This window comes from Oenanthe melanoleuca, chromosome 1A (assembly GCF_029582105.1).
Source record: "Oenanthe melanoleuca isolate GR-GAL-2019-014 chromosome 1A, OMel1.0, whole genome shotgun sequence".
In the NCBI taxonomy this organism is placed as follows: domain Eukaryota; kingdom Metazoa; phylum Chordata; class Aves; order Passeriformes; family Muscicapidae; genus Oenanthe; species Oenanthe melanoleuca.
In genome coordinates this window covers 28,402,895-28,430,336 of record NC_079334.1, presented here as the reverse complement: position 1 = coordinate 28,430,336, position 27,442 = coordinate 28,402,895, and the positions used below count along the sequence as shown (strand labels likewise).

The window sequence follows — 27,442 nt, the reverse complement described above, 5'->3', positions numbered from 1 at the left end:
AGGGCGCAGGGGCGGCCGCCGCGGGCGGGCGGCGGCGGCTCGGGGCGCCGGCAGAGCCTCCATGGCGCGGCGCAGCTCCCGGGGCGGCGGCACCAGCGGCAGAGGCGGCGCGGCGCTGTTGTGACAGCGGCGGGGACTGGCCTTGCTCCAGCCCCGCTGCCGAGCGGGGACCCCGCGCCGGTGTCCCAGGGGCGCGGCGGCGGCGCTCACAGAGAGGAGCCGTGGCGGCGGCAGCGGCGGCCGGGGGCAGCCGGCGTGTCACCGCCTCTATGATGAAATTCAAGCCGAACCAGACGCGGACGTACGACCGGGAGGGCTACAAGAAGCGGGCGGCGTGCCTGTGCTTCCGCAGCGAGCGGGAAGACGAGGTGAGCCCGCCGAGCCGCCGCGCACGTGGGGCGGGGGGCGCCGCGCCCGGCCCGGCCGAGGTTCCCGTTCCGCCGGCCCCGCCGCTGCCGCATCCCTTTGTCTGGCCGCGGGGCGCGGGCGCTCTCGGGAGGCACAGTCGCGCCGGGGCTCCCGCCACCCCGAGAGCGGCAGGGGCAGGGGCGGTCGGCGGGGCCGCGCGGGTTGCTGCCGGCCGGAGCCGGCGGCGGGCGGCCCCGGGCTGAGCCGGTCCGAGCGGTGCCGGGGGCGGGGCGGGCGCGCCTCTCGCCCACCATCTTGGGGCGGCGGGGTGCGCGCCCACGTGCGCGGCGCCGCCTTTGTGCGCGGCCCCGGCGCCCCTCGGCGGGGAGAGCCTGAGGGGGGAGCGGGAGACTCGGCTCCCAGGGCGGGGCGGGATGGGCCAGGACACCGGCTGGAACTGCGGGGTTATCTGCTGTGTGCCCTAACACGCGGAAAGCCGGTTAATGGATAATGGCGCGTGGAGGGCAGGGCTGGTGTGTCACCCTGAAGGCGAACCTCCTGCCCCGCTTGAGTGCGATAAAAAAATGCCTGGGCTTGGAACACCTGGCTTTCCCACGGGGAGGGTAAAATGGGGCTTAGAAACATTTTGTGAACCAGCTCGGGAGCGGGAGAGTTTTTGTAGCGGGTAGCGCTCGCCCGGAATTTTGTGTTGCAGCAGAGTCGGGAGGTGGCAACAAAGTTGTCCCGTGCTCCGAGCCAAGGTCAATGGCACTGCCCGTTATCTGGGAGCTCGGCTGATGGTTTCATTGCACAATGCCTTTATAGATGGTCTCGGGCTGGCAGCATACCCTGCTGCGATTTCTGTTTTCATTTTCTTGTTTCGTAGCCATGAAATAACTATAAAGGTTAGGGTCTGGGGGGGTTTCCTGCCTTTATCTGTACTCTGGAAGATGCTGGTGCTCTTCCAAAGCTGTCAGTACAGCGAGTGTCTTCCCACTGCATTAAGTTTACATCTATGAAGTAAACATAATGCAGTGGGAAGAGGCCTGATCTCAAAATACAGGCACTTTAAAAAAAAATTATTTCCTGTGTGGTATAAATAAGCCTTGGGACCATGCTGATGAGTTTTTCCTAGTATAAGGGAGAAAGGCAACCTGCAGGAATCTTGAAGTCTTGCTATGGGTTATAGCTTTTCTTTGGTCTCTGACACTCCAACATGTTTAAACATTTATTTGACTTTAATATTTATTTTTGGATGCTACTCCAGCTCAGACCTATTTGGAGTTTGAACACCTGAGCCACTGTTACAGCTTTTTGCACCAATTGTAGTTGGAAATTCATGGTTAGGGTCACCTTTGTCAGTGATTTCCATTCATTCTTCATTTCCTGATACAACTTCTTGTCATTCTCTTTCAGTCTTGCATCCAATGAGATCACTGGCTGCTTCAGAATATTGTTTGTGTGTAATAACCTCCTTTGAGGCTGAGGATGATAGTAGCAGCTTTGCTGGGCTGTGCAAGGGGAGTTGATCCTGACCATTATTGCACTGCAGTCCTTTGTGGTATTCTGGATGGAGTACCTGTATTGCTGGCCTGAGGCTGGGACTTGGCATCATGCAGGTGATACGTGAATCATGCATGAAGATGAAGTGAATTGGAGGACATCAGATCAGATTTAGGGCATAGATTATGTGTGTGGAAACAGTTAAATTTGCTTTCTGACAAGTTATTTCCAGGAAAGCAGTGCCAACAGGTGAACTTGCTTAGAAGCTGTTTCCCAAATGCCAGCTTCATCTGTATCAGTACAGAATCTATTCCTTAGAAGTTTGTACCTGACTGCTGTTTGTGATTAACTTCAGTCACCAGCCATGTTCCCCAAACTGGGTGTTTGAGGCTTGCTTCTGTCTTGAACACTGTTGTCTGGGTAGTTTCTGTGTTGTTCTACTCCATGTAAATGTCTTCTTCTCTAAGTCTCTAGAGATTTTACCATCAATTTTCAGCCAAGCTACATCTCCAGGGTGTTTAAGTGTAGGGTAACTTCTGCAGGGAAGGAGCACAAGAGCAGAACCTGGATGACTGGAGAAGAAGGGAACTCCTGTAGAAGTTACTGGGAGGTGGAGGGAAACTACAGGATAGAATAGTTTTAATAGTTATTTTGACTTACAGGATAAAGAGAGAGTTGCTCGACATTGGAGTCGAGAAAATAGAACCAACAACTGAAACAACTTTTAGCAAAACATTTCTTTCTAGGAGTCTTAAAAGCAAGAAATCCAAATCTCAACTTTTTTTTTTTTCTCTCGAGATACTGTCTGCAAGACTAAATTTGTTCTACTTTTTAACTGATTAAATTCTATCTGGAGGAATGAGTATCTCTAGCAATCTTGTGATACAAATCTTAGAATTAACCTTTCTCTCTTTCTATTTCCATTCTGACTGTCCAAAAGGCGAGCCTCTCTAGCCAGTTACAGCTGAGCTTAAGCTTTTTTTTCTTCCTTTCTTGCACGTAGATTTCTGACTTACCCATAGACAGCAGTCATTCCTTTCTTAGCATTTTTTATGAACTTGAAGTTTTAAATCATCATCTCTTAAAAAGGTTTTTCTCTTTTGGTCATCATGGTAGCTCTTGCATCTCGTTCCATTTGGTAAATGTATTTTTTAATGTAGGTGACACTTGTGGCTGCTTTAGATGGGGTCATGCCATGCTGTATGAAAGGTTACTAATGCTTCTCTAGCTATACCAGAAAAAAATGTTGTAATAGAACCATTTCTATCATGATTGTAAAGCTGTTGTGTAGTCATCTTGTGTTTACTGGTTTCATCAAAGTCTCTTCATGAACTCTCACCTTGTACCAGTAATCCACAGCAGTGTTCTTATCTGAAGATGATCCTTCTTCTGCAACTTCGTGTGATGTCCCCTCTTGATATCATGACTTCTGGATGCTGCCCCTCCACTAAAGACTTAGGTATTTTCAGTAGCAGCTTTTTGTGTCCATTGACAAAAATGGGGCAAGTCACTAAAACCTTTAATATCTCTGTTGTTCATCTAGCAAAATCTGCTTGATATGGCTTCCTGGTCAATTTCTTAACCATACTGGATTTCTTATGCTACCTTTGTAGCCATGTTGATGTTACAGCTGAATTTTATTCACAGTGAAGTAACATGTCAATGGGAAAACACTGGCCAAACCCATCCCTTATGTTTCATTATACATCTGTTTATTTTGTTGTTACACAACTGTTTACATTGGGTTTCAGTTTGCTTCTTTATTTCTCAATTTGAAACATAGGTGTGCTGTAGAATACTGCTGAGGCAAAATGCAGCCTGGTGGTTCCTGCATGCAGTTTAAAATACAGACACCGAACTCCTACTTCCCAGCTACAGCACCCTGTCCAATTAGACTTACAGCTGGATTGCCAGTCCTTGCTGCCAGGCTTAAAATTGTTGAGTCAGTTCTCTTGAGTGTTACAGGCTGCAAACTGGGCTTCCCTGCAGTCCTGCAACCTGTCAAAAGCTTCTGCTTTGAGTGTTAGTATTGCAGCTGAAAACATGTACCCAAGATGACTGATGGTTATTCAGCTGCACCACTGTGAAAATCTGTTTCTTCAAGTGCCTCCACACAGAACAATTTAGTGTATATAGTCCATTTTGGTTTAGATTTTGTTTCCTTCATGTCATAATGTATGATTTAAAAAGGAAAAATCCTTTAAAAAGGAGAAAGCCCAAATAGCCAAGTAACATGTCCAGTAGTTTTGGGATTTTTTGAGCGTTAAAGTAGGTGGTCTCCTGTCATGAAAATGTTGCCTGTTTTGGTCTCAGTGCTGTCATTTGGGCTGAAGAGAGAGCAAGATGCCTGGATTTGAGCTTAAGTGCTTGTTCCTTTTGTCCTTTAAGGAAATAAACCAGTACTTGCAGGGACTATCTGCCTTTTGAAATTAAGCAGGAGAAATCCCATTAAATGAAACAAGGCTATGTGGGCATGCAGTGCATGGAGGGTGGGTGCAGCCTTTTTGCTTTGAACAAACAAGAAGCTGGTAGGTGTGTGCAAAAAGCTGATGGTATTCAGCAGGCAGGGATGGGCTGGCAGATTTGTCTATGAGGAAATGCAAGTTTCTCTTGAGCAACTCAGAGTGGAAGGCAGCTTTAGAATAAGCCTGCAGGAGAGCCCTCTGGTATGGTGAGAACTGCTTCCACAGGTTGGAATTGTTTATGCATTCAGTATTCTGCAAATAGTAGTTTTACATCAAAATCCTCCTGTCTTAGGGTCTGGGCAGAGGTAGGCAAGGAAATTCTTACTTGTCAATGCAGAGAACAAGGCACGCCTTTAAAGCAGCAAGAGCAAATAGTAATAAACATAATTTTTATAGCAATTTGAGTTACTGAAATAATTTTAAAATCTAATTTAATTTTTTTTCCACCAACTACATCTTATACAAATAAATGAGCAGTTATTTTTAAGTATCTCAAATATAAACTTTGAGTGCATTCTAATTACTTTGGCATCTGTAACAGTGCTTTATGTAATCAAATATGGTACTGAAAGTCCTACTTTAGTGTTCAGCCAGCAGTTGCTAGTGGCAGACCTAAAATAGTTTCATATGCAAAAAAGTCTTCAAGCTTTTCAATTTTTAATTTTGCCTTTGTTGTTCAGCCGCGTACATGAAATGAAAACAGATGGGAAGAGATTTTTTTAATATTGAGACAGCAGTAAGGAAAAATGTGTTACACACATACAGGAAATGTAGATGTTTTTTCCCCCTCTGTAGTAGGGCATACACTTGCATGTCAACTATTTATCTTATTCTTGAGTTTAAATTATAAGATCCTAATTTTATAGCTCTTTTCTTGTCTGATTAAATAACTTTATTTATCTGCTTGTAGAATGTCAAGATAGATTAAGCATTTCTTATGTCTTGTTATGGTGGTCACAGTTTAATTATTTTTAAAAATATTGTTCCTCAATTTTGTACAGCTGTTGCTTCATATTAGCTTATTAAAGGAAAAAGTTAAATGTTATTTTTATGTGCATTGGTGTAAATGGTCTGAAAGCCAGAAACACCTTTTGTTACACAGCCTGATCCATAAAACTAGGGCCCAGAAGTATCACCTGGCTACCCTGGCAAAATGGGGTATTATTGTAAATAAACTTGCATAGTCACAGAAAAGATACTCCATACATGACATGGAATTTTTCATTTGGTTTCTTTATCTTTCAGTGTAGTGCTCTCAGGTGTAAACACACAAATAATGTGTGCTTTCAAATAACTTGGGGTATGACCATGGTACTTGTATTTAAGGCTGGCATGGTCTCCATAGTGGCATGGGTTACCCACCTTGCATTACGATGGTCTGATAAAATATAGGCATATTTTAAATGCCAGAGAATACACATTTCACTATGGACTTCAAGCACACTGTTGCTTTTATTTTTTCTGTTTCGTGTCCCTTCCCTGCTAATGGACAGGAAGTGTAAATAGCATGGGATAATTGCTGCCTTAGCTTTTCCACAGCATTTTCTCAACATTTGGACATTATTAGCCAGGTTGGATGAGCAGTCTGGTGTAGTGGAAGATGTTCCTGCCTATGTCAGGGGCTGGGACTACCAGATGATCTTTAAAGGTCCCTTCCATCCCAAGCCGTTCTATGAATCTATAATCTGCATGCTGTAGAAAAGGGTGTAACTTGAAAAATCAAGACCTGTAAAAAGCTTCCAAAATGGTTCTTTATGATGTGTCTACAGAGGCAGTGTTTGCTTATAGTGTAATCTGCAGGCTGGGATTTATGGGGTTAAAACTTGTGTTAATGTTAAGAAAAATTGAAGGTTGATGTGGTAGGATTTATGTCACCTAACCAACTCTGGATACAAGACACTTGTGTTTATTATGTCCACAGAAAAGCAGCTTTTTGCAGGCATGGCATATGCACCTTGTTTTCAATCTGGAATGTTTTTTGATAAATTCCAACTACTTGCCAGCACTGGAAGCCTGCAGGTTTAGTGAGGCTGTGGGAATTCAGTTGTCCACCATGGCCAAAACCTTCAGTCTTCATTTGTAAGTCTTCAGATACTGACATCAGTCAATCATGAGGTGTTTTTTTACTTTGAAACCTCAATTTTTTTTTTTCCCATACCTATGATATTACTTGTCTGTGCCATATGGGTATGTTTAATGGGGTTGATAGTTACTCAGAGTGGGCTGGGCTGAAGGGAGAAGGAAATATGGCTGTACTTCTATAATGTCAGGCTAGGATGTCCTGTAACAAAGCACTTTTTGCCCTGTTTAGAAGATGCTGTCTTTGAACTAGTTAAAGATATTTGGAAAAAAATATATCCTTTAGTTTATTTGCACCATCCTAACTTAGGATTTAAACTGGTGGCAAAGTTTCTGTTTGAATTGCTTCAGTTAACTCAGTGGTGCTCAAAACTTCCAAATTACTGTGAAATAGCATAGTGGAAGACTTTTCAGAAATATATTCATATCATAGCTCTATATATACCTATACACACACATATATGCATTCTTATCTCTAGCTAGGGTTTGTAGACATGTGTTTCTAAAACATCTTTTGTAAATATGTGAGCTTACAGACCATAGGTTGATTTGTATTTTTTTCCCAGTCTTGTTTGTAGTATTCTTGAAAGGCTTATTTTATTTCAGTGGCTTTTTGACTTAGTGCTTGAACACTTTGGTGAAACCAGTGCTACAAATGTAAATACTTGAAAACAAATTTTTGTCTTCCAAGATGTATCTTGTAGAAAAGGCTAAAAGGTAACTGGTACTTGTCAAAAAATAACCTTGTCAAATCTTTACCTGCAGCTGACCACCTCTCAAAGACTTGGAGCTCTTGTTTCTGACAAGTGCTTGGAAGCTGATCCCTTAGTCAAACAGATTATGTTGCTGAGTAACCAGTAAAGCCCAGTTCTGCTCGAGATTAGGCTGTGGTTTCAAGTTAAAAAGAAATGGGCAGCAATATTAATTTAGCTCTTCCCCTGCTACCTAAAATTGTGGTTTCTCCGTTAGTCTGCATTAGCAAGCATGAGGGAAGAAGGCTGTTATGTATAGAGGATTGGGGAACTAGCCCAGCATGAGAAGTAAAACTTCTTTTATAGGCACTTGTGGGAAGTTTGTTTGTTTGCAGGTTTGGTTTTTTACAGCTGGGAATCTCCTTCTGTCATGTCTGGGTGCAAGATCTGCACCCTTCATCACACTGTGAGACCTGGCATATCTGTTTCTCCAAAGCATGCTAAAGCTTAGGGGGAGATGGAATGCTGCAGGTGACTGATATTCAAGTGCTGTGTTGCTGCTTTGAAAAGTAAAGTGCTTAAAGGAAAGTTGGGAGGATATTTCAGACTTTAATATATTGTGTAGACAGAACCCAGTTTTCTGAGATGCATTCAAGATTTGTGCTTAAATTAATGAGCATTAGGATTAATGTACTGCTTATTAGCCATTCCTCTGCTGTTGTGCTGGCTGTTATTCAGTGAGGCTAAATCATCTTTTTAACCTCTGTCATAGCTGCGGATTGCTTTTCAGTCTGTTATCTTTAAAGTACTTTTCTAGAGGCTCTTGAATTGGTATAGATTAATCTGGAATTGGGAGATTGCAGTGGTGCATTACTGCCCCAGTTTGTGCAGTGCTGCCCCTTGAATGGCTGTGTCCTGATGGGTGTTGTGTGTGCAGACTGAACACTAGGCTTTCATGGGGAATCTACTTTTCATCCAGATCAGCTTCCTGAACTCATTATCCCAGTGTTGGGGAAAGTAAAGACGTTGCAGTGTTGACTTTAATTAGCTCTTAAAATGCTGTCAAGTCTGATCCTAAGGTTTTGTTACTACTTTACAATAACTTTTTGCATTGTATTTCTCCATGTTTAAAAAAATAAAGTAATTTTGAAAATTATTGCACAAAATGAGGACTATAAGCGCACACTCTACTGAGAATCTTTTCAGGAAGGCACATTTTCCTTGCTAAATACTGTCTGTGTAGCAGTGCTATGGCAAGGTTTAAAGCTGCATTTTCCAACCTTCTGCAGTCCAAAAAAAGGCAATGGCATTCTAGGACAAGGATACCACAATAACCTATAGGGGAACTGAGAAACTGTTTCAGAACTGCTGAAATGAGGCAGCGATTCTTAAAATAGGAAAAAAATGTGTTGGATAAAGGAAATATCTTAACTACAGTAGCAGGCTGACATATGCTCTCTAAGATGAGATGCGTGCTTTTGCCTAAAAATTTATATAGTTAATTCTGCAAATATGACCCAGTGTTCAAAAGAGATGCTTTTCCTTGCTTCTCAATACTGGTCCTGTGTTGCAGCATTCAAAGTTGTTCCCTAGTGCTTTTAAGGAAGCTCCTGAGCTGATAACAATTGCAAGTTGAAAGTAAACAATACTTGAAAAATGAAAAAGTGAAAATAAAACCCTTAGTGTTTGTATTCTTCCCTGAGCATCTGTTTGTGGCTGTTTTTAAACAAATCATAGGCCTTGACTGACCCTTTTGGCTGTTCAAGATCAAACCACCTTTCTGACTCTTTCAGGTGCTTGTAACTTTAGCAGACCAGCCATGTAGGCTGAGTTTCCATACTCGGTGTGTTAAATTATATCAGCCTCCACCAGAGTGGGTCCTGTCTTTTTTCTCAAAGTAGGCTTGGATGTTTTATCCTATTAATGTTTCTGATGCCTGTGAAAATTGGCAGTACATCTAACAGCATTTAACACTGTTTTGTACCTAAGAGGTACCTTTTAAAGCCATAATGATCTTTTCTATACTCTGACCAGTCTAATTCTTCTGAAATGATTTGTGTGTACTCAAGTTTGTAGAGTTTGGGAGCTGAATCTTTTGTCTTCCACACACCTGCTTTCTGAGCAGCACACCTGAGCAATGTGGTGTTCTTTGCAGCTGAGTCACACATGCCCAGTGATCTTTTGGGAGTGAAGGGTTGGTTCCTTTTCTCTTGGACATTGCTCCTTTTAACTGCCAGCTTTGCTTGGCTGTCTCCATCAGGTAATTCAGACATCAAGTTGGACATAGATACTGGAGTAGAGGGAGGAATGAGAGGGGAGAAAATGCAGTGTGCAGTGGGGAAGACAGGAATAGGTGGGATTTGGCTGAGAATAGAGAATTTTAAGACATCTGATGACAAATAATTATTGTGAACTTGGAATGGTATATTTTCAACTATTTTATCTCCAAGTGAGAGATTACTTTGTTTTGAAGTCTAAAGAATCCAGCTAAGAAGGTTTGCTCTAGCTAATTTAAACTTTATCCTTGCTTTTTTATGTAATTTGGTTTTTACTACAATTATTTTGCTAAAGTATAATGTCCTTCAGTTAAGAAAGATCGAAAGCAATAATATTTTATATAAACTTAAACCATTTTCTACCTCTGTGCTTAATATGAAAAGAAAAATTGATATAAATAACTTGTGGTTATAATTTGTATTACTCTGAGCTGTTGCCATTTTGGTCTTTTGGAATACATGGCTGCTAACTGTTTCATGATTGGTTTTGACTCGAGAACACTAGAGAGGCCAAAACTTCAGCATCTTCAGAAATTTTCAGTTGTTTGTCTGCAAGCTTAGCATTTATAGTGACCAAGTCCTATGATGCCACCTGCCCTGTAATAACTTTTTTGGTTAACTATATGATGGTTATATGTATTGATAGGTGCTTATTACAAGCAAGCTGGCTACCAGTTTCTCTTCCTCACTACACTTAAAGGTCATTGCTATTCCTGGACTTGGAAGTGAGGTGAAACTTGTCTAGTAATGCTTAATGGAAGAATTTTTCTTTTGTTTCCTCTTAGCTGGACTTTACAGCTTTCCTTCTTCACTTGGCAGCATTATGGTATCTTCATCTTAGTCTTAGAGTAAGATAAACCTAGATATATAACTAGATAAGCAGATTTCACTGCAATACTCTGTACCTTTTTTGAACAAGAGTTATCAACAGTAAGTCTTAGTCAAAGGCATGGGAAAGGCAGTGATCACTAGCAAGTAATGCAACTCAAATCTTAGTCCTTTTTCTGCATCTGGAGATAGAGGACACAGAATCCTTTGCATAGGAAGTAGTTTTTCTTCTTTTTCTTCTGAGCCTAATTGGATTATGATGTAAAATTTGGTGTGCATAAGCCAGAAAAAATACAGGTGTGTGAGATTCTGCAGTCTTTTCTTTTCTAGTAGATTATTGTAATCTGCTTGACCATAAGCCTCCTCAGAAAAGACTGGATATCCAGGAAACCTAGATCACATTTTTCCTAGTTTGATTATCTTCTGCTAAGGGAGAGTGAATTGCTGCATTTCCGCTGATTTTTGCACCTCTCTTGGCATGTGAGTGCAGTGTCAACCAACCACAGCCTTTTGGTGTCTTCATAGTTAAATCACATTTATATTTACAGCCTCCTTATTTACTGGAGGATATATCTTCTTACAAATGGAAACACCTCAAAACCACATGAAATGAAAATGTACAAAAAACAAAACAAAAACATGGAAGACTGCTTGATGCTATGACTGAAAAAAACCTGTGCAATGCTTTTCAGCCTTACCACACAATCCTGCAACTGCTAGCTATCAGGTCTTCTTGTGTGTTGAATCTGATTAACACCAAGTGAGGTTTTGATAGCATTACTACAGGATGGATACTTCATGCACTAGTGGCTTCATGCGTTAATGGGTAAAAAAAGTTGTGCATCTGAGGATCTCAGGGATATATCTTAGTGTGATCCCTTGGATTCAGACTGTAAAAGCAGTGGGATCACAGGAGAATAAAGCATAGAGGGAAAGGTGTTTGAGAAAATGCATCAGTTCCAGGGTTAGTGGAGGTTTGGATAGTTGTTAAAGTGAATTCCCAGGCTGTAATGCTTGGTAGTTTATTGTATACATAGCTGTAAAGCCTATCTACAAGAGCTGATGTATTTTAATGTTGATTACTTGCTAGATGTATTTGTTTCTGCTTTTTAAAAGCGTAATTTAAAGCTAATATATGTACAAGCCCATCTTAATAGTCTATTGATCAGATTAGCTGTAGTCAACTACTATATATAAAAGCATAAAAAAAATCCTGGCTTTGCACTACACTGCCAGAATAAGCAACCTGATTTATCCCATAGTAGTAATTAAGAGTTTTATGTTTAGCCTTAACTAAGCAATGAACGCTGATTTTTATATTGTTCTACCAAACTGGGAACAATTTAATGATAATCTTCCTTTTGTTCTTTATTGTTGCTAGCTTTTCACATGACTGGATTGAGTGCTAGTTTCATCAGCACAAAATGATGTTTAATGCTTATATCTGGAACTCAGAAGTGAATTCATAACTTGCTTTTTACAACAGTTATTTAAGCACTGCTTAAAGTGGTTCTTCATAGTGATAGAGGTGCTCCTCCTAAGTGTTGAAAAACATTTTATTAATTACTTTTAGTAGAGCTTTGTGCACTCTGTGAATCTTTTGGGTCCTAGGAAACCAAAACCTTTGGCTGTAAGGATCAAGTTTGAGATGCATTTGTGTCTAACCTTATTGCTTTTGCTGAATATTTTTAGGTTTTTAGATAGCTGAGTAAAATACTTGAGTTGACTGAAAACATGAGCATTTAGATCGGATCCTAAGAATGCTTCTGTACTAAATAATGTCTCTGCTGTATTCCTTACTTAGCATAGGAAAAAACTTTGGAGAAACTAGTCCTACACTAAAGGATTCTCCACTGTACTAATCTTGACTGCACATAAGATAAATGTTGCAAGACTGTGTCTGTCAGATAAGGCTCTTCCAGGTGCACCTCAGTATGCACACGTATCCTTGCATTCACAAAGTATGCAGTCATCTGAACTGCACTCCCAGTTTCTGTAGGTGAACCTACAACCTATTTCCATGAGTGCCAAAGGGACATAGTGTAAGTGGTAATCATTTCCCTGTTGCTGTCATCAGAGTCATTTTCTTACTTAACCCAGCAGGGAGTAAGTTTGAAGTCCTTAAAGGTGAGGTCTGGGACTGTCACTTCAGTTGTCTGGCACCAGTTAAAACTATAACCTTTGGACTTGAGGACTTTTAATTGCTTTTCAAGATTTGAGCACTGACCCTGCCCTTTTACTCTCCACAGTTGTCCTTTGACTTCAGGGTAGGGTTTATGTAAGTAATGCCTAGAATATGAAGCCTTTTACTACACAGATGATGGAGTATGTCTTAGTAACTGGGATGTGTCTCAAATATAAGTTATATTTCCCAGTGGTCTTGAATCAAGGTCTTATTTCAATAAACTTCTACTGCAAAATTACTCCAAATACAAGGTATCATAGTTTGTTAGACAGGTAGCTTACATCTTCTCTGCTCTGAATATTGTGAAGGACAGGCCCTATAGTTAGGGGGTTTTAAATTGGTGTATATCAACAACAGAACCAAGTTAGAATCAAATTAAGTGAAATTAAAGTGTCTTGGGGGAAAAATGTTAAATTTAGAAATCAAATTCAATGTGTTGTGCTTTTTCCTCTTATGTAAATGTTTAAAAGAAACCAAATTGGACAAGGGCCAATGAAGTACTCTCCCTGTATTTTAGTTATGCAATAGTGTAAGCATGTCATGCTAACATAACACTTCAGCAACTAAAAAGAAGCTTGTTTCTGACTAAAAATAAGAAATATTTTCAAAAGTCTATTTTTTGCCAGAAGATGCCATTCTAGAAGAATTAGTTTAACTTCTATGTAGTGAAAATGTCTTAATTTTCATACTTTGTCATCTATATGATTTGAAGACTTAGTTCTGGAAAATATCGTTACTAGATTCTTTTTTTTGTTGTATGCTTTCAGTCCTGTGCACATTACTCTATATTTTCCACATTGTGTCTAAGCATCCAATGAAAGCATTTGTACAAAGAGATTGTAATGACACTGTCTTGACTTATTTTTATAAAACAGATTGGATGTTAACTGTTTTCCCCTTTTTCCTACTCCTGCTTGCCTGTTATGTTTTGTTTCCAGCTGGCTAGGTGTATAAGTGTATTGCTGAAAAAGCAGATAGTAGTGAGATTCCTGACTTGTGAGCTGTATTTAACAGTCACTTGCAATTATTTATAGGTGCTGTTGGTAAGCAGTAGCCGATACCCAGATCAGTGGATTGTACCAGGTGGAGGAATGGAACCAGAAGAAGAGCCAGGAGGAGCAGCCGTGAGAGAGGTGTATGAAGAGGTAACAAAAACAAAACAAAGCAAAAAATCCAGCTGATCATTGTTGCTGTTGTCTTCAGATGGGAACCAAAAAGAAAGAGGGAACTGCCCCCTTTATCCAGTATTTCGCTGAGACCTTTGTGGTTATGAAATTCAAAGAACTTCAGTTCTATGTGTTAGAATTGGGATATAGTGTGGTGAGGTGAACTAATTAACTTCTTCACACACTCATTTCATAGCACACTCTCATTTCATAGCTAAATTTCTGTCTGCCTTTATAAACAAGTACTGGAAGTAGAACTGTGACTTTATGCCAAATGACATATTATAGTAGTGTAACATTTCTGTGAAGAAAATGTTTGACTTGCAGCTCTTCTAGAACAGAGTGGAAGTAAACTAACCATTAACATGTAGCTGCATAAGAACAGGAAATCAACCTTTGAGGACATTCCAGACTAAACAGATTAGAAACTGATCTATCTGAGCAGTTCAGAATTCATACATTTAAGGTTGCTTATCTATAAAGAAATGACTATGGTTATACTCTGCCTTTCTATCTCTGCCCCTATGACTAGGCAAAACAGAGCTTTAAGTCATGATGAATTCATGTAGTTTTCTTATACTACAATACTTAAATTTCAAATTCAGAATTTTGGGGTTTCATTTGCTATTCGTTTTTCCTAGGAAAATTGTCAAAAATAAACTTTCTTTAATATCTAACAGCATGTCTAAACCAAATAAAACTGCAAGAAAAATCCAAGTATACTTTTAAATAGAAGGTACAAGATTTTTTCATAAATTGAATGCATTCTTGTGAGTGAACTGCAGGATTTCTACTAGACTTAAAGAGCTTTCTCATCCCATTTTGCTATTCCCAAAACACACTAATTAGTATGTGTAATGATTTCTTTTTTCTATCAGCTATGCTATTTGGTGGTTTATCTTGCTTACCTTTAAGACTGGCTCTGTTGTGGTGTTGAGGCTTAGGAACTTGATGTAGATGTGACTTGCACCAAACAGTGCCTGCTATTCAGTGTCAACATGAGATCTGTGAACTGTGATTCAGTGACCCTTCTCCCATTTTACTTGGGGAACAGACTAGTTCACTATTTGCTGCTCTCAGCAGCCTTCCTGCAGCAAGGTTCAAGCATGAATAAGCCTTGCTGAATCAAAGGTGTTCTAGACTGTGTTCAGTTTTGCTGGAGGAGACCATTTTAACCTACACAAGACATACTCAGCCACATGGGTTAAGTCCATTTGAAAGCAGCAGAGAGTTTGGATTTTAGCAATGAGTCAGCAAAGATTTAGGCTTCCAAGCAGTAGTAACACCTCTAGGGAAAGTCTTGTTTTTCCACTGTCACAAATTCATGGGTAGGATTGAAAAGCACTCTGATTGAAAAGTTCTCTGCTCAGTTCTTAAAACACTGGTAGTTTTAACTGCTGATCTGACTTAAGATGTAGTCCAAGATGGGGGTAGTAAAGTCTCCTCTCCATGTTAAGTTAGAGCTGACTAAACTGTAGTCATATTTGGGGTTTTTTCTTTGGTGGTGAAGAATGGATGATCTTGAAGGGACTATGCTTTTTATGATGCTTTCGAGTATAATATAGAGTTCCGGCCATGTTCAGCTTTGAGCTGTGCTTGCAAATGCAAGAAGAGTTTTCACAGACACAGGGCTTTCGTAAGCAAAAATAATTGGGTTACACTTGTTCTACTCCCTCAGAATTTCTGGGGTATGATAGCTTGTACAGCTTATCAGACTTAGAAGCTCATGTCTTAAAGCAAAATACTCTTCAGCTACAGGCTAAGTCTTACATGTTTCCATAAGACTGCCAAATGGCATTTTTAAAGAAAAAAAAGTGGTATTTAGGGGTTTGAGCCATGGAAATTCATTCTGACCTTTCTAAAGGTGGATGTCCTTTCTATTTTTATACTAAGGTCAATGTCACCTGGCAAGCTGGTTACAGTACAGTGAACTGTTAAGAGTTTTGTGAATGAATAAACTTCAAAGAAAGCACAGGGAGCTAGTTTAAAATGTTTTTTCAGTATTGGGTCATGCACAAACTAAGCTCTGATTTCTTTTAATTTATTAAAATGGATAAATTCATAGTGGCAGTTATAATGGCATTCCTTAATGGTAGAAGTGTTGATTGTCCACTGACTTTAAATATCCTCACTTTGACACCAACAGTAGTGTATTTAGAATCTTTGTGTTACAACTCAAAGATCTCTGTAATCAAATGTACGTGCATGGCCATTTCATAGGCTGCCTGTGCACATGACTCCAGGATTTTTTTTTTAATTCTTCAATTCTGTTCATGTTAGTGATTTGAGCTTTTTACCTCTACTGAATATTTAGTGTTTAATTTAAGGTTGTCTGACATTTCATAAGTTACAGGAAATTGACAGTTACCTCAGTTATTTAGATACAATACACATACAAACCTGAAAGTAGAATACCAAAATGAAGTTACAGTATAAAGCAATTCCAGAGGGGTATTAAACCCCATCTAAATGACGAGCTACTCCATTCATGAATTTGGAGCTTTGTCTTTTATTGCATAGCATGAAAGATGAAAGTAAGTTGTTTGCACATGCACTGTTCAAAGAAAAATTACACAAATGAGTGGCAAGCCAACAATGCCCAGCCTTGTAAATTGAGATCTTCTGTGAACTGTGAATTGCTCCCTTTTCTTGCTCTATTTCACAAAAAAGAGACTCTTGCTTTGTCTTAGTAATGTATTGAAAGGCCTATGAGAAAATATGCAATTTCCCCAGCCCTGTGTGGATACAGTTTCTGAGAAGAAGAGGGTAATCCTGAAGATCAGATTGCTGCAACTGTGAAAATGGCAGTAATATCATCCAAGACTTCTCACAGGAAATAGAGGAATTAGCTCCAGTGAGCATCTAATATTTGAAAAATGATTGTGTGCTACAGACTAGAACTAGTTAGACACTGCAAAAATAAATTAATAAAGCACACTCTCAGCTGAAAGATTAAGGCAGATGTAGTCAAACACTTTGTTTTATAAAGTATGCAGAAATAGTCTTCCACCATCCCTTCAGGAGTGTAGCCATTAAAATGGCTACAATACCATCCTGCAGATGCCAGAGTTAAAAATAAATCTTTCAGATCTTAAGCAACTTTCTGCCCTGGTAGACTATTAGCTTAGAAATTAAACTGCAGCATGACTCTTGCTCCATCTACAGGAAACAGGCAAGTCTGACGCATATCTGAGACTGCAGTACCTCTACAGCTGCCAACGGGAATAAATGACCTCCAGGCCAGACTGATTATGGAATGAAGTGGATAGTTTTCTCTCTTGTGCCTGGATTTAGAATAATGCTAAAATATATCCATAAGATTCAGATTCGAGGTCCTATTTACATAGCACTCAGACTTCCTTAGAGAATTGTTCTGGGGAAGTATAGCACTTAATTCAACAGCTTGTCTGTCAGAAGAAAGCTGGGGTTTTTTCAGGCTTTTCTCCACATTTAGATGGCCTTACACACTTATAGAAGCCTATGGGATTCTGTTTACTTGACGAACCATATTTTAATAGCCATGGGGTACATAAAAGCCAAAGGAAGAAGTATGTTTTTATGAGAGGTAGAATGGTTCAAAGTCTAGAATTTAACCAGTGCATTAAATTAGAAGTGTACCATTGGAAAAGGGGGAACTGCTTTTGATGTTCTGGAGATGAAGCTGAAGTATTTTTTGGTCCTCTAGCACTTAAATTTGGCACATTTTGAACTACATTATGAAAATAACTTGAAGGAAATATTCTTTTTAGTAAAAGCACTTAAAAATCACTGTCAAATTCATGGTACTTTTTCAACTATGAAGATTATTCAGGTTGAATATTATTTTCAGGGGGAAAAAAATCACGAGACTTTGAATTTCTACCTTTTTACACTTTTGAGTGTAGGGGTTTTCAAAATACCCTGCTGTCTTCAGGCATGATGCTACATTTTGGCAACATGTATATTTGAGTAGGGAGTAATTAGACATTAGTAATAGACAGTTACAGTAATCACATTTACATAGCAACATCTGGTTGCACCAAAGCTTCACTTCGAGCTCTGGGGAGATTTTACACTTGATGTAATGGAGTTCTTCTAATAGTTTCATTCAGTATTACTCAGCAAAGTGTATTTGTTTAAACCGTTGATTTGCTTGGAGGGAGAAAAGAGAAACTGTGAAGTAAATTGCACTCAGAGTAACATCGATAAATTCACATTGTAACTATAGGACACCAATAAGTTGACAAAACTACTCTGAGTGCTATTCAGTATCAGTTAAAACTGGCTGGTATGAAGGTGTTGCCACCTGTTAAATATTAGTTACTTGTCGGACTCCCACGTGAAGTGATACTGTAATGTTGAGGAAATTAGCACTGATCAGGAAAACTTAAACATTTCTTCAGCATGCTGCTTTTCAAGAGTAAGTGGTTTTTTATTACCCAGTATAAAGCACAAGCAATCTTTAGTGCCTGTTGTGGCATAGCTTACCCATTCAGCCCAAAAATAAGGGCCTGTCACTTTCCTAATTAATGTGCTGCTTAAACACTTATTTATCAGGTCCAGTTGATTATTTTGGCTTTACAAGCTCCAACAGGTATCTCAGACATCACAGCAGATAAACAGAATATTGTATGTAGTTTTGCATTAACTTTTGCTCTAGCTCTTGCTCTAGATAAGCAAAATGCCTTGATTTTGCATGGGCTGTGATCGGGCTTCCTTCATCAAAGTGGCTTAATAAATAACACCAGCCATCTGCTTTCTTTAAAAAAAGTCACAGAAAGCATTCACTTGTAAGACTTTGATCAGACTTACTGCTAAAGCCTGCCCAGTTATTGGTCAGTTACTCATTAAAATATAATGAAGATACATATGGTCCTTTATATAAAGATGTAAGACATCAGTAACTGTCTTTGGCTAAGGCTGGAAGCAAAGACTGAAAATCAGAAAATGTCATCTTATCACTAAGAAGCTCTATTTTAAATATTGGTTATACAACAAGACAAAAACAATCTAAATATGGCTTTGTCTGCCAGTAGGCAACATATGCCTTTATGTGTCAGTCATATGGACTGAGTTTTGTTTAGAATTAATGGATGATTGTAAGCAATGTCCCTTGGAAGAGGCATTATATATTACTTTTTAAAAAGCAATTCTTAGTGTCTTAGTAGAAAGCAGTGACCACCTTATCGGAATTGATAAACATCACAAAGCATAGGCTGATTCAGGAATTATTTTAAAATACTGGAGTAAAACTCTAAATTGAAAGCCTTTTTAATCATACCAGCTAGAAAAAGAGTTCAAAACTGCAGACAATTTGGGATATAAATTTGGGGTTTAAACTGCATGCCAAAAGCTACTTTGATATGAAAACCAGCACAGGTGAAGTCATTATGCTGCAAGATCCATGTAATAGCCTACAATTATTTTATTCTTGTAATTTGAAAACTTAAATTTCTGTGTAAAATAGCACTGGAGTTTCAATGATTGCTTCTTTAGATTAATTCTAATACTACTTAAAATATTCTTCTCCTTTCTACTTTCCTGGATTATTTCAGTATAGGGTATGATTTATCTATTTAATAAAATACAGTACACTAAATGTGGTAAATAATACAGTGTTTTGGTCTGAATGGAAACCTTGAAAGATTTATGGATTCTTTGATCCACTCATTAGGACAAGCTTTTGTACTCTTAATACTCATAAAGATTCTAAAACCAGAATCTCCAAAATTAGTGAAGCACTATTTAATTAAGACTTAAGTTAAAACTTACTTAAATAACCCTAAAAAGGAGGAGTATGTTAATGTAGGATGGTGGTACAGATACTTTACATTTTTTTTAAGAATTAATACCAAATGCTAACACTTCTTGTTTGTTTTGTAGGCTGGAGTAAAGGGAAAACTAGGCAGACTACTTGGGATATTTGAGGTGAGCTGTTTTCTTTAAGTTCTAAAAGCAATGGTTTGTGAGAACTGATAAGCTGCAACATCAGACTTAAGTTCATAAGTATTACCTACCTATAGTTTTGCAGTGTTACTGGATCTGCTAAATTAGACAGGACTTTAGGTGACCACACATGATGTGTGAAAATTTGAATAGGAAGTGCTCAAAGTACTTACTCAGTTTCACAGAATCACAGAATATTCTCAGTCCAATTTTTAAGTGGATATCTTATACAGGGATCAAACCCATCAGCATGGTGTTACCCAGCATCAGGCTCTCACCAGCTGAGCTGATCTCAGGTCATTTTGGACCTTTGGAAGATTAAATTAATGCTTAAGACAATACCTAGATGTTAAAAAAAAAATTCTAAAACCAAACCATTCATAGAGTTAGGATTTCTGAAACATTACACCAGCCTTTTTTGAGGTACTCTTTTGACTTTTCCTCCCTAATTAGATTTTGCTGAAGTAATTTGTCAGTTTTCACACATGTAAATTGATGAGTATGCATGTGGCTTTAATTCATTAAAAAAAGACCAAGGGTTTGGATAACAGATAAATCCAACCTTTAGCAAACTATGTAGTTCAAAATATCTATTTGATAGTGTAAACTCTGAACTACCAACAGTGCAAGAACACATTGCAACATGGTGTTGCCCACTTCTGCTCAGGTTCTAGACAGGAGCAGTCTGTAGTTTTAATAGTCTCCAGCTCCTAATACATCCAGTGTTACTATGTTGTGTTGTATGTTAAGTGGAAGTCCCTTAGTCTCAGTTAGGTACAAATCTTCACCCAGCTTTTATATTCAGTGTATTCCTGACAGGGTTTTCCTGTGTGAAATATTACTTAGTCATGTGTCCCATAGTGTGAAGTATGGAAGCCATGACACAATTAGAGAAGCTCCTGAAGTTTTGTGGTTAGTACTACTCACATTTTTCTGATATGTTTTGGGTTTGAGTTGAACTGGATGGTCCCACACATAAAAAACTTGTCTGTGTTTTAGCTCTTCTGGTCAGTCTACAAAAATATTCTCCATTTCTCAGCTCAATCCAAAAAAAACCCAAGATATCTATCATGTTGTGGGCATAAGGCAGGGGCTGCAAAGCATGATGATTCATTGGTAGTTTGGGTGTATGTTCTTCTGAAGCCATTTACACATGCTAGAGCAGAAAAGAGAAAAATTGTTTTGCCACTTTTCCAGGTTACTTCTAACTTAAATCAAGGCCCTACTTTAGTTTCTCAACAGGCCCCCACAAACTGTTGTTAGTACCATTGAGGGGGGCCACAGGTTGTGACCTGAGGATGGAACTAAGAGAAGATTGAAATAAATGCTGCTGCCAAGTTTTCTTATTCTAGAAGTACAGCCAGAGAATGTGTTATAAATATATATAACCTATTTAATGGTGATATTGACGAAGAACTCCTGAAGAATTTTTATTTCCTAGTAAATCACAACAGTTCAAAGCTATATTAAGCTTGTAGTGAAACAAAGTTCAGTAGGAAAGGTTATTGGCAAAAGGATACAGCCATCTGTTACAGGAGCTAGGCCATAACATCTCTTGGTTCTTAATATAGTTGTAATTGTAGATAGTCCTGGTTTTATTAGGAGCTCAATTCTTCAAGGGGAAGGATGGTTTAGGTAGCACCTCAAACACTGCCACTAGCCTGCTTTGGAGTAACAGGGAGCAATGTCTATGCCAACCTCGCATGGACTGGCCTTGTCCTGAGCAGATACCTCTGTCAGACTCTGTTTAACCTGCCTTGTGCAAAACACATGCCTTCTAAACAGGTGGTAAACCTGCTGAATGAGCAGATGGGCAATGATTTTTGCATCTGTCATGATTGCAAGCATAGGCTATTTAATTTGCCTCACTCAGAGTGAAACTTCACAGCCAGCATTGTGTAGATGACATGGCCACATGGTGCAGTGGTTCCATCTTGCAAAAAGTACTTGGGTTTTTTTACGTGACCTTTCCAGGAAAATGCATTGCGGAAACAGTTTTAGCAAACATGGTGTACTGTGGTCATTTACAATGTATGTAAAAGATAAGTACTTGTACTTGGCTAGGGCAGTACTAGTGAACAACTGCTAATATTTAGCTGGATGACCAAGAACACACTTTGGTCAGAACTTCAAAATCTTCAAAATTGTTTGTATTGTCTTTGGTTTTGTTTGGTGTTTTTTAGTCTAGTAAAAGAGAATAGCTGTTTCAAATAAAACTTTTTAGTTTTCCCATCATTTTGGGTCTCATCAGTACAGATATTTGTGTAGTGAAAATAAAAGCCAGGCTTGCTGGCAACTATCCTTTAGAGGTAAGTAATTTCTAATCTTGTAGTTGTAGTAAGTCTGTAAGTTATTTAGATGAGAATTTAAACTTGTGCTTCTAATATTCAAGCAGAACCAGGATCGGAAGCATAGGACGTACGTTTATGTTCTTACTGTGACGGAAATACTGGAAGACTGGGAGGATTCAGTTAATATAGGTAAATTAATTCTCTGTCCTTATGTGCTACACTAAAAAATGTTTTAAGCAAGCTCTTTTCACTTTTATTAAGCAATCTGTGTTATTCAGGGGGAATACTAATTCTGTTCTAGATAAAGTCACAAGTGTTCTTGCACACTTTAATACACATATAACTAGGTTGCTTCCAACAGAGTTATTCTTATTCTTAGAGTATTCTAAGTATTATAACAGAAAAAACATTGTAATTTTTTACATACATTTTAAATTCTATACTGCTAAATTGTTTTTTCCATTAAAAAATGTTTTCCTGTCTGATACTCTAGGGTGTTTTTGAATGTGTCCTGGATCTTAAACAAGTAGTTATATATGTTCAAGCACAGTACTTGCTGAAAAACCAAATAAAAAACTAATTCCATTTCTAACAATACTATAATTAACCTTCTCTATATGTATTTTCAGAGACTTTGAATTTTAAGACCAACTTGTAAAAGTAAGATGGTCTTAAGTTGATCTTAGTAAAGTCTTGAAACTTATATAAACATGTCTGATATATTTTTTTAAAAACTTACAGCTACCCCAAGTAACTCCATATATGGATGCATATGGAGATTTTGAGTATGGAACATGGCTTTTGAAATCAGACCAAGCCATTCTTCATACATGCATGTTCAGTCTAAACACTGGTTTTCTGCTAGGCATGGCAATGTAGGATGGCAGTATCAAGTCATGTAAATAACATCACACTTTGCTCTAATGACCAGCTGTGGCTTTTGGAGTATATAGAGTCATATGAGTTTCTGTTCAGTACCTACTTCAAGAGAGTTATCTGAAAGGCTTTATTATGAATTGCATTTCAGTAAGCTTGAGTGAATCTCTTGTGTTGATCAGTTTTTTTCGTTCACTCTTTTGCCTGACAACTTCAACTTCCAAAGAACTGAGAAAAAGTGAATAACCAGATAGCAACCAAGAGTGCTGTTAAAATTGTATAACTCTTTTCTTTCTTGTGGATTGTACTCATTCAGGAAGGAAAAGAGAATGGTTTAAAGTAGAAGATGCAATCAAGGTCCTTCAGTGTCACAAGCCTGTTCATGCAGAATACTTGGAAAAACTGAAACTGAGCTGTTCACCCACTAATGGAAACTCTGTGGTTCCCCCTCTTCCAGATAATAACTCCTTATATGTCACTTCTGCACAGACTTCTGGGTTGCCCTCTACTGTGAGATAAACATTTGGATTACCTTTTTATTCGTGTCATCACAACAGGAGACATCTGTGATCACATGTAGGCATCTGTATAATTGTCAGTTCTAAGTGAAATATGTGAATGTGTCATAATGTTGAATTTATTTGAACATGTTTTTCTTTTAACAATGTAAAGTAGTATTTCAGCAAACCAAAGCCATATAGGGATTTTTTTAAGATGCCTTAATATAGGCTATTAAAAAGAAACTTGACTATATAAACTTATAAATTTCCATATCTGCTAAAATAAAATATGCATCTCAGTGGTGTTCAGCTTATTTAAAACTTGTGAGTTTCAGTCAATAGTTAAAGCTTGAGCAAATAGTCTTATACTAAACTCTTACTTGGTATCCACAGATAAAGTGCTAAGACCTTAAGCTGGCAGTATTTGGGTAAAGGGATGTGAAGGCAGAGATGCACAAGGTTGACTACAACAAAGCACTAAACCACATTCAGCCTGTCAAGAGCAAAGGATACCAACACTAAGCACTGCTTGCCTCAGTTATCCAAAAGGTTGCCTTGTCCTATGCAATCTTCATGTAACATATAACTAGGGCAAGAACAATAACTTTGTCTTGCAGCTACCAAAACTATCCACTAGACTTTTGTTTCATCACTTGGTCAGCTGATGAACTGTCAGAAGACTTGTGTGAAAAGCATTGTAGATCTTTCTTCCCCCTTTTTTTTTTTTCCTCTTTAAACCTTGATCCATGTTTTGTTCATGGTGTGATTACACTGCAGGTTCCAAAAACTTCTATCTTCAATTAGAAACATCTCATGTAGCGTTCCTGCAGTCTGTTGCAATTTAAAAATGTTTGGAGGAAAAGATTTAACCAGGGGGCACCCTTAGGTTGCAGAGGCATCTATTAGCAAGCATGTTGAGGTGCCTCCAGTGCTTGGGGACAGGAGTGTTGACACCTGCTACACCAGTAGAGAAATAATACTCCTTTGTCTTATTAGAAGGAGTGCTGAAAGCCCCAATTTTAAGTTAATTCTTAAATCCTTTAGTTCTACTGTTTTAATGTCAGTTACTTTAGCTTCTTCAAACAAAAGCTGGCCTCTTGGTAAAAATTGAGTTGGAATAAATGAGGTACAGCTGACAACCTCCCTGTTCTAATTATTTCTCATCCTTTTCATCCATGAAGATGAAACTAAATCCACTGTTGGTCTTAATGTTTTTACCATAGGATTACTCTCTCTGTGTGTGCATGGTTTCTTCTACACGAACACAGTCTAATTCACATGAACCTCCTACTTCTGAATTTTTTCTAGTATCTAAACCCAACTGTACCTCCTTTATATCCAGCCAAAACAGGTCGAGGTAGACCACTACCTCACATGTGAAGTTTATTCTGGGTAAAGCTCATTCTCTTATATAACATTTGAACCCTTGTAAATAGTCCAACTAGGAAATAGTGAGTGTAAAATGGAAAATAAATGTAATTTAAACCTTTTGTTACTCAATACACAAATGGTTAACTTCTACTTTTTTAACACAAATTGTGTAAAATGCTGCTATGAATTTTTTTGTGCTGTTACACTTTTTTAGGAAAAAAATGTTGTTGCCACAAGTTACTCCTAGAAAAACAATCTTGTGCCATACATAAATGCAGTGAAACTAGGGAGACAGATGACCTGATCTCTTAATGCTGCTCTCTTTGAAGAGGCATAAATACTACTGGCAAGAGGCATGACCCACAAAGCTGAAGACTTCTGAAACAGTGGGTAGGACATTGCTTTCCATCCCTCTTCACTTCTAGTCCAGGTCACTTCCAGAACTGGAAAGAACACATAAGTGTTCAGGTGCACCTAAAGGTGGAAGTATTGCCAACAGCTTATCCATCCTTTCAGCCATGAGGTGGGAGGCCAGGAGCATTGCTATTTCAGTAGTGCACACATGGGTACAGCTATTTTACACTGAACCTCTTCCAGACTGGGACACCGCTGGCTCAGCTCCCTGCTTTAAACTGTTTTGCCAGGTGAAACAGGAGAAGGTAGGGTCGAGCACAATGAATGTCTAATCTTTGTTAACGTCATATTCATGGTATGGAAGGGTACCTCTGGCTCCAAAGCTGCCTTTAAAAGAATGAATCATTTAGCTCCCTTTTCTGATCACTTTAATGCTCACTTTTTTTGTTCAGTAGTTATTTTAACACTTTAAATTGAGCAAACTTGTATAGGTTTTCTTGTAACAAGATTATATCAAATCCATGAAAGCTAAAACAGAATCCAGGGTTTGAAGTTTTATTCATTTAAAAAAAATGCTGTCTCCATTTCAGATTCTTGGAATGAAATCAATCCAAGCTTGTATGAAATTTAGTGGTAATGCATGATCTTATTTTGTAACTCTTGAATTATGTATTTGATAATAATGTAAAATGTACAGTATTGCTGTTGCTAACAAACTCAGAGTTGATTGCCTATAAATATTTTTGGTCACACACATTTGAGCTGTTCAGTAGTGTCAGACAGATTTTTTTTATTTTTTTTTTTAACAGCATTTGTTGTATAAATCTCTTCAGTCTCTATGCAACCTTCAGAATGAAGCTCTATTGCTTTGATTTCTGCTCCCTTTCAAACAGAAATGTTTTGTGAATTGCAGATGTAAACTGAAGACACTTCAGTTTTGCTACAGGGAACAACTCAGTGTGGCTTCAGTACTAATGAAATCTGACACTAAATTCCAACAGAAGGAGTTGTAAAAATGGGAAGAGGAAGGCTACAATTTTTTCTACTACTATCAATTTAAATGTTAGAAGCATTTTGTTCTTACATGAATCTCTCGTTTGATGGGCCAAACCCATTTCAAAGAAAGCAAATTTGGGAATTTTCTCAGCCAAAAATTCTGTACAATGTATCCAATTTGGTTCTCCAGAGGAAAATGAGAAGAGACAGGTTGTCATCTGCAATTGTCAGAGTCTAGTTTGTACGGCTGCTTTTCCTGGCTGAGAAGTTTTGAGATTCTCATGAGTTACAATTATGGTAGTATCAAGAAAATGAGCCTTAAAGTTTAAAATCTCACAGAGCCAGAATTAAGCAAAATGGATGCGCTTTTAAACACAAGAAATCCTGAGGTATTGCAGAGAGGCTGTTCAAGTGAAAACTTATTTTGGTGCTTACTGCACCCCGGACTTAGCCTAGCATTGTTCTGTTAACAATGTGCTGTGAAAAGAAACATGAGGGGCAGACACTTGGTTTACTTACCAGCATGGTTTGTGAAGTGAAAAGCGAAAGGAAAGGGGGAGGAGGGGGTGGGAGGGAAGGGAAGTTGTAAACATTTTGACCTGCTTGCATGGATTTTCTTTAAAGATTGATGTAAGAATTTTGACTTTTTATATTTGAGAAATACCAGAATAAAATCTAAATTAGTCCTGTGGATGATGTAGTCATTCCTTGCAAATACTGCACCAGAAGGAATTGTGTGAAAGACTTCAACCCTCTCTAAACTATGTTTAAGTTTCATTGAATGTTTCCTACTTGTCCTTGCACTCAAGCTTTGTTGTTCCAGAGTCATTTCTTTTCCTTAACTTTACATGACACTCTCCTCATAGCACACATGTCCAAGGCCTGTCCCAATTTGAAAACTGCTGCCCGTGCTCCGCTCTTTGTGCAGTCCTACCTCCCCTTACCTTGTTTTTTCAACTTGCATTCTTCCAGTTAGGAGTTGCTTACCATCCTGTTTCCCCTTCTCAGTAGCACTTCACAGAGTTACCACACCTCCTTCTCTTCAGCTTAAGGGGAGTTTTACCATAGTCCTGTCTGGCTGCCAGCAGTGTAAGACTCAAGTTGAAGCAGAAGTGTGACAAAGCACAACAAATGGCAGGAAACGCAGAATGATTGACTTTCCCAAGGCTTGGAGAGATGATCAAGCTTGAACTGAAAATGTTTAGGTTTTTTTAAACTTGCCCTCTTTCAGTACTTTTAGGGTCTCAGTGCTGCTGTGGCATTAAGCAAGGCACTGCCTCCTTGGCTGAAGTGATGGAAACAGCACCACATTCACATTAGGACAATGCTCCACATACAGAGTGGTGTCACCTCTTAACCTGCAGACTCTGCAATCATGGGCATATTCCTGCTTGTGACAAATCTGATTGCTATGGGCCATGCACCACCACCCCAAACAATGCTCTCAGACAATTTTCTTCCCTTAAATAAGTACGAAATACTATCAAAGTGCCATTTTAGCAAGGCACAGGGCCACTGACTATGTCTGCTGTGTGATCAGCTGCTGCTTGCCTCATGGCCCACACTGCTTTTGGTAGCTCAGTGGTA

At 38.8% G+C, this 27,442-nt stretch overlaps 1 protein-coding gene across 2 annotated transcripts; it reads left to right on the top strand.

Annotated features, from left to right (window-relative positions):
- NUDT4 (nudix hydrolase 4) lies at positions 1-26,147 on the top strand. 2 transcript variants are annotated; one of them, XM_056482014.1, is made up of 5 exons: positions 1-368; positions 13,411-13,521; positions 19,405-19,449; positions 21,860-21,947; positions 22,951-26,147. In XM_056482014.1, the coding sequence occupies exons 1-5, from the start codon at positions 270-272 to the stop codon at positions 23,151-23,153; spliced, it is 546 nt and encodes a 181-aa protein (XP_056337989.1). In that variant the 5' UTR covers positions 1-269; the 3' UTR covers positions 23,154-26,147. The 2 variants fall into 2 exon arrangements, with proteins under 2 accessions (XP_056337989.1, XP_056337991.1); XM_056482016.1 differs by having other exon boundaries at positions 2-368; positions 21,863-21,947.
- Positions 26,148-27,442: the final 1,295 nt, after the last annotated feature.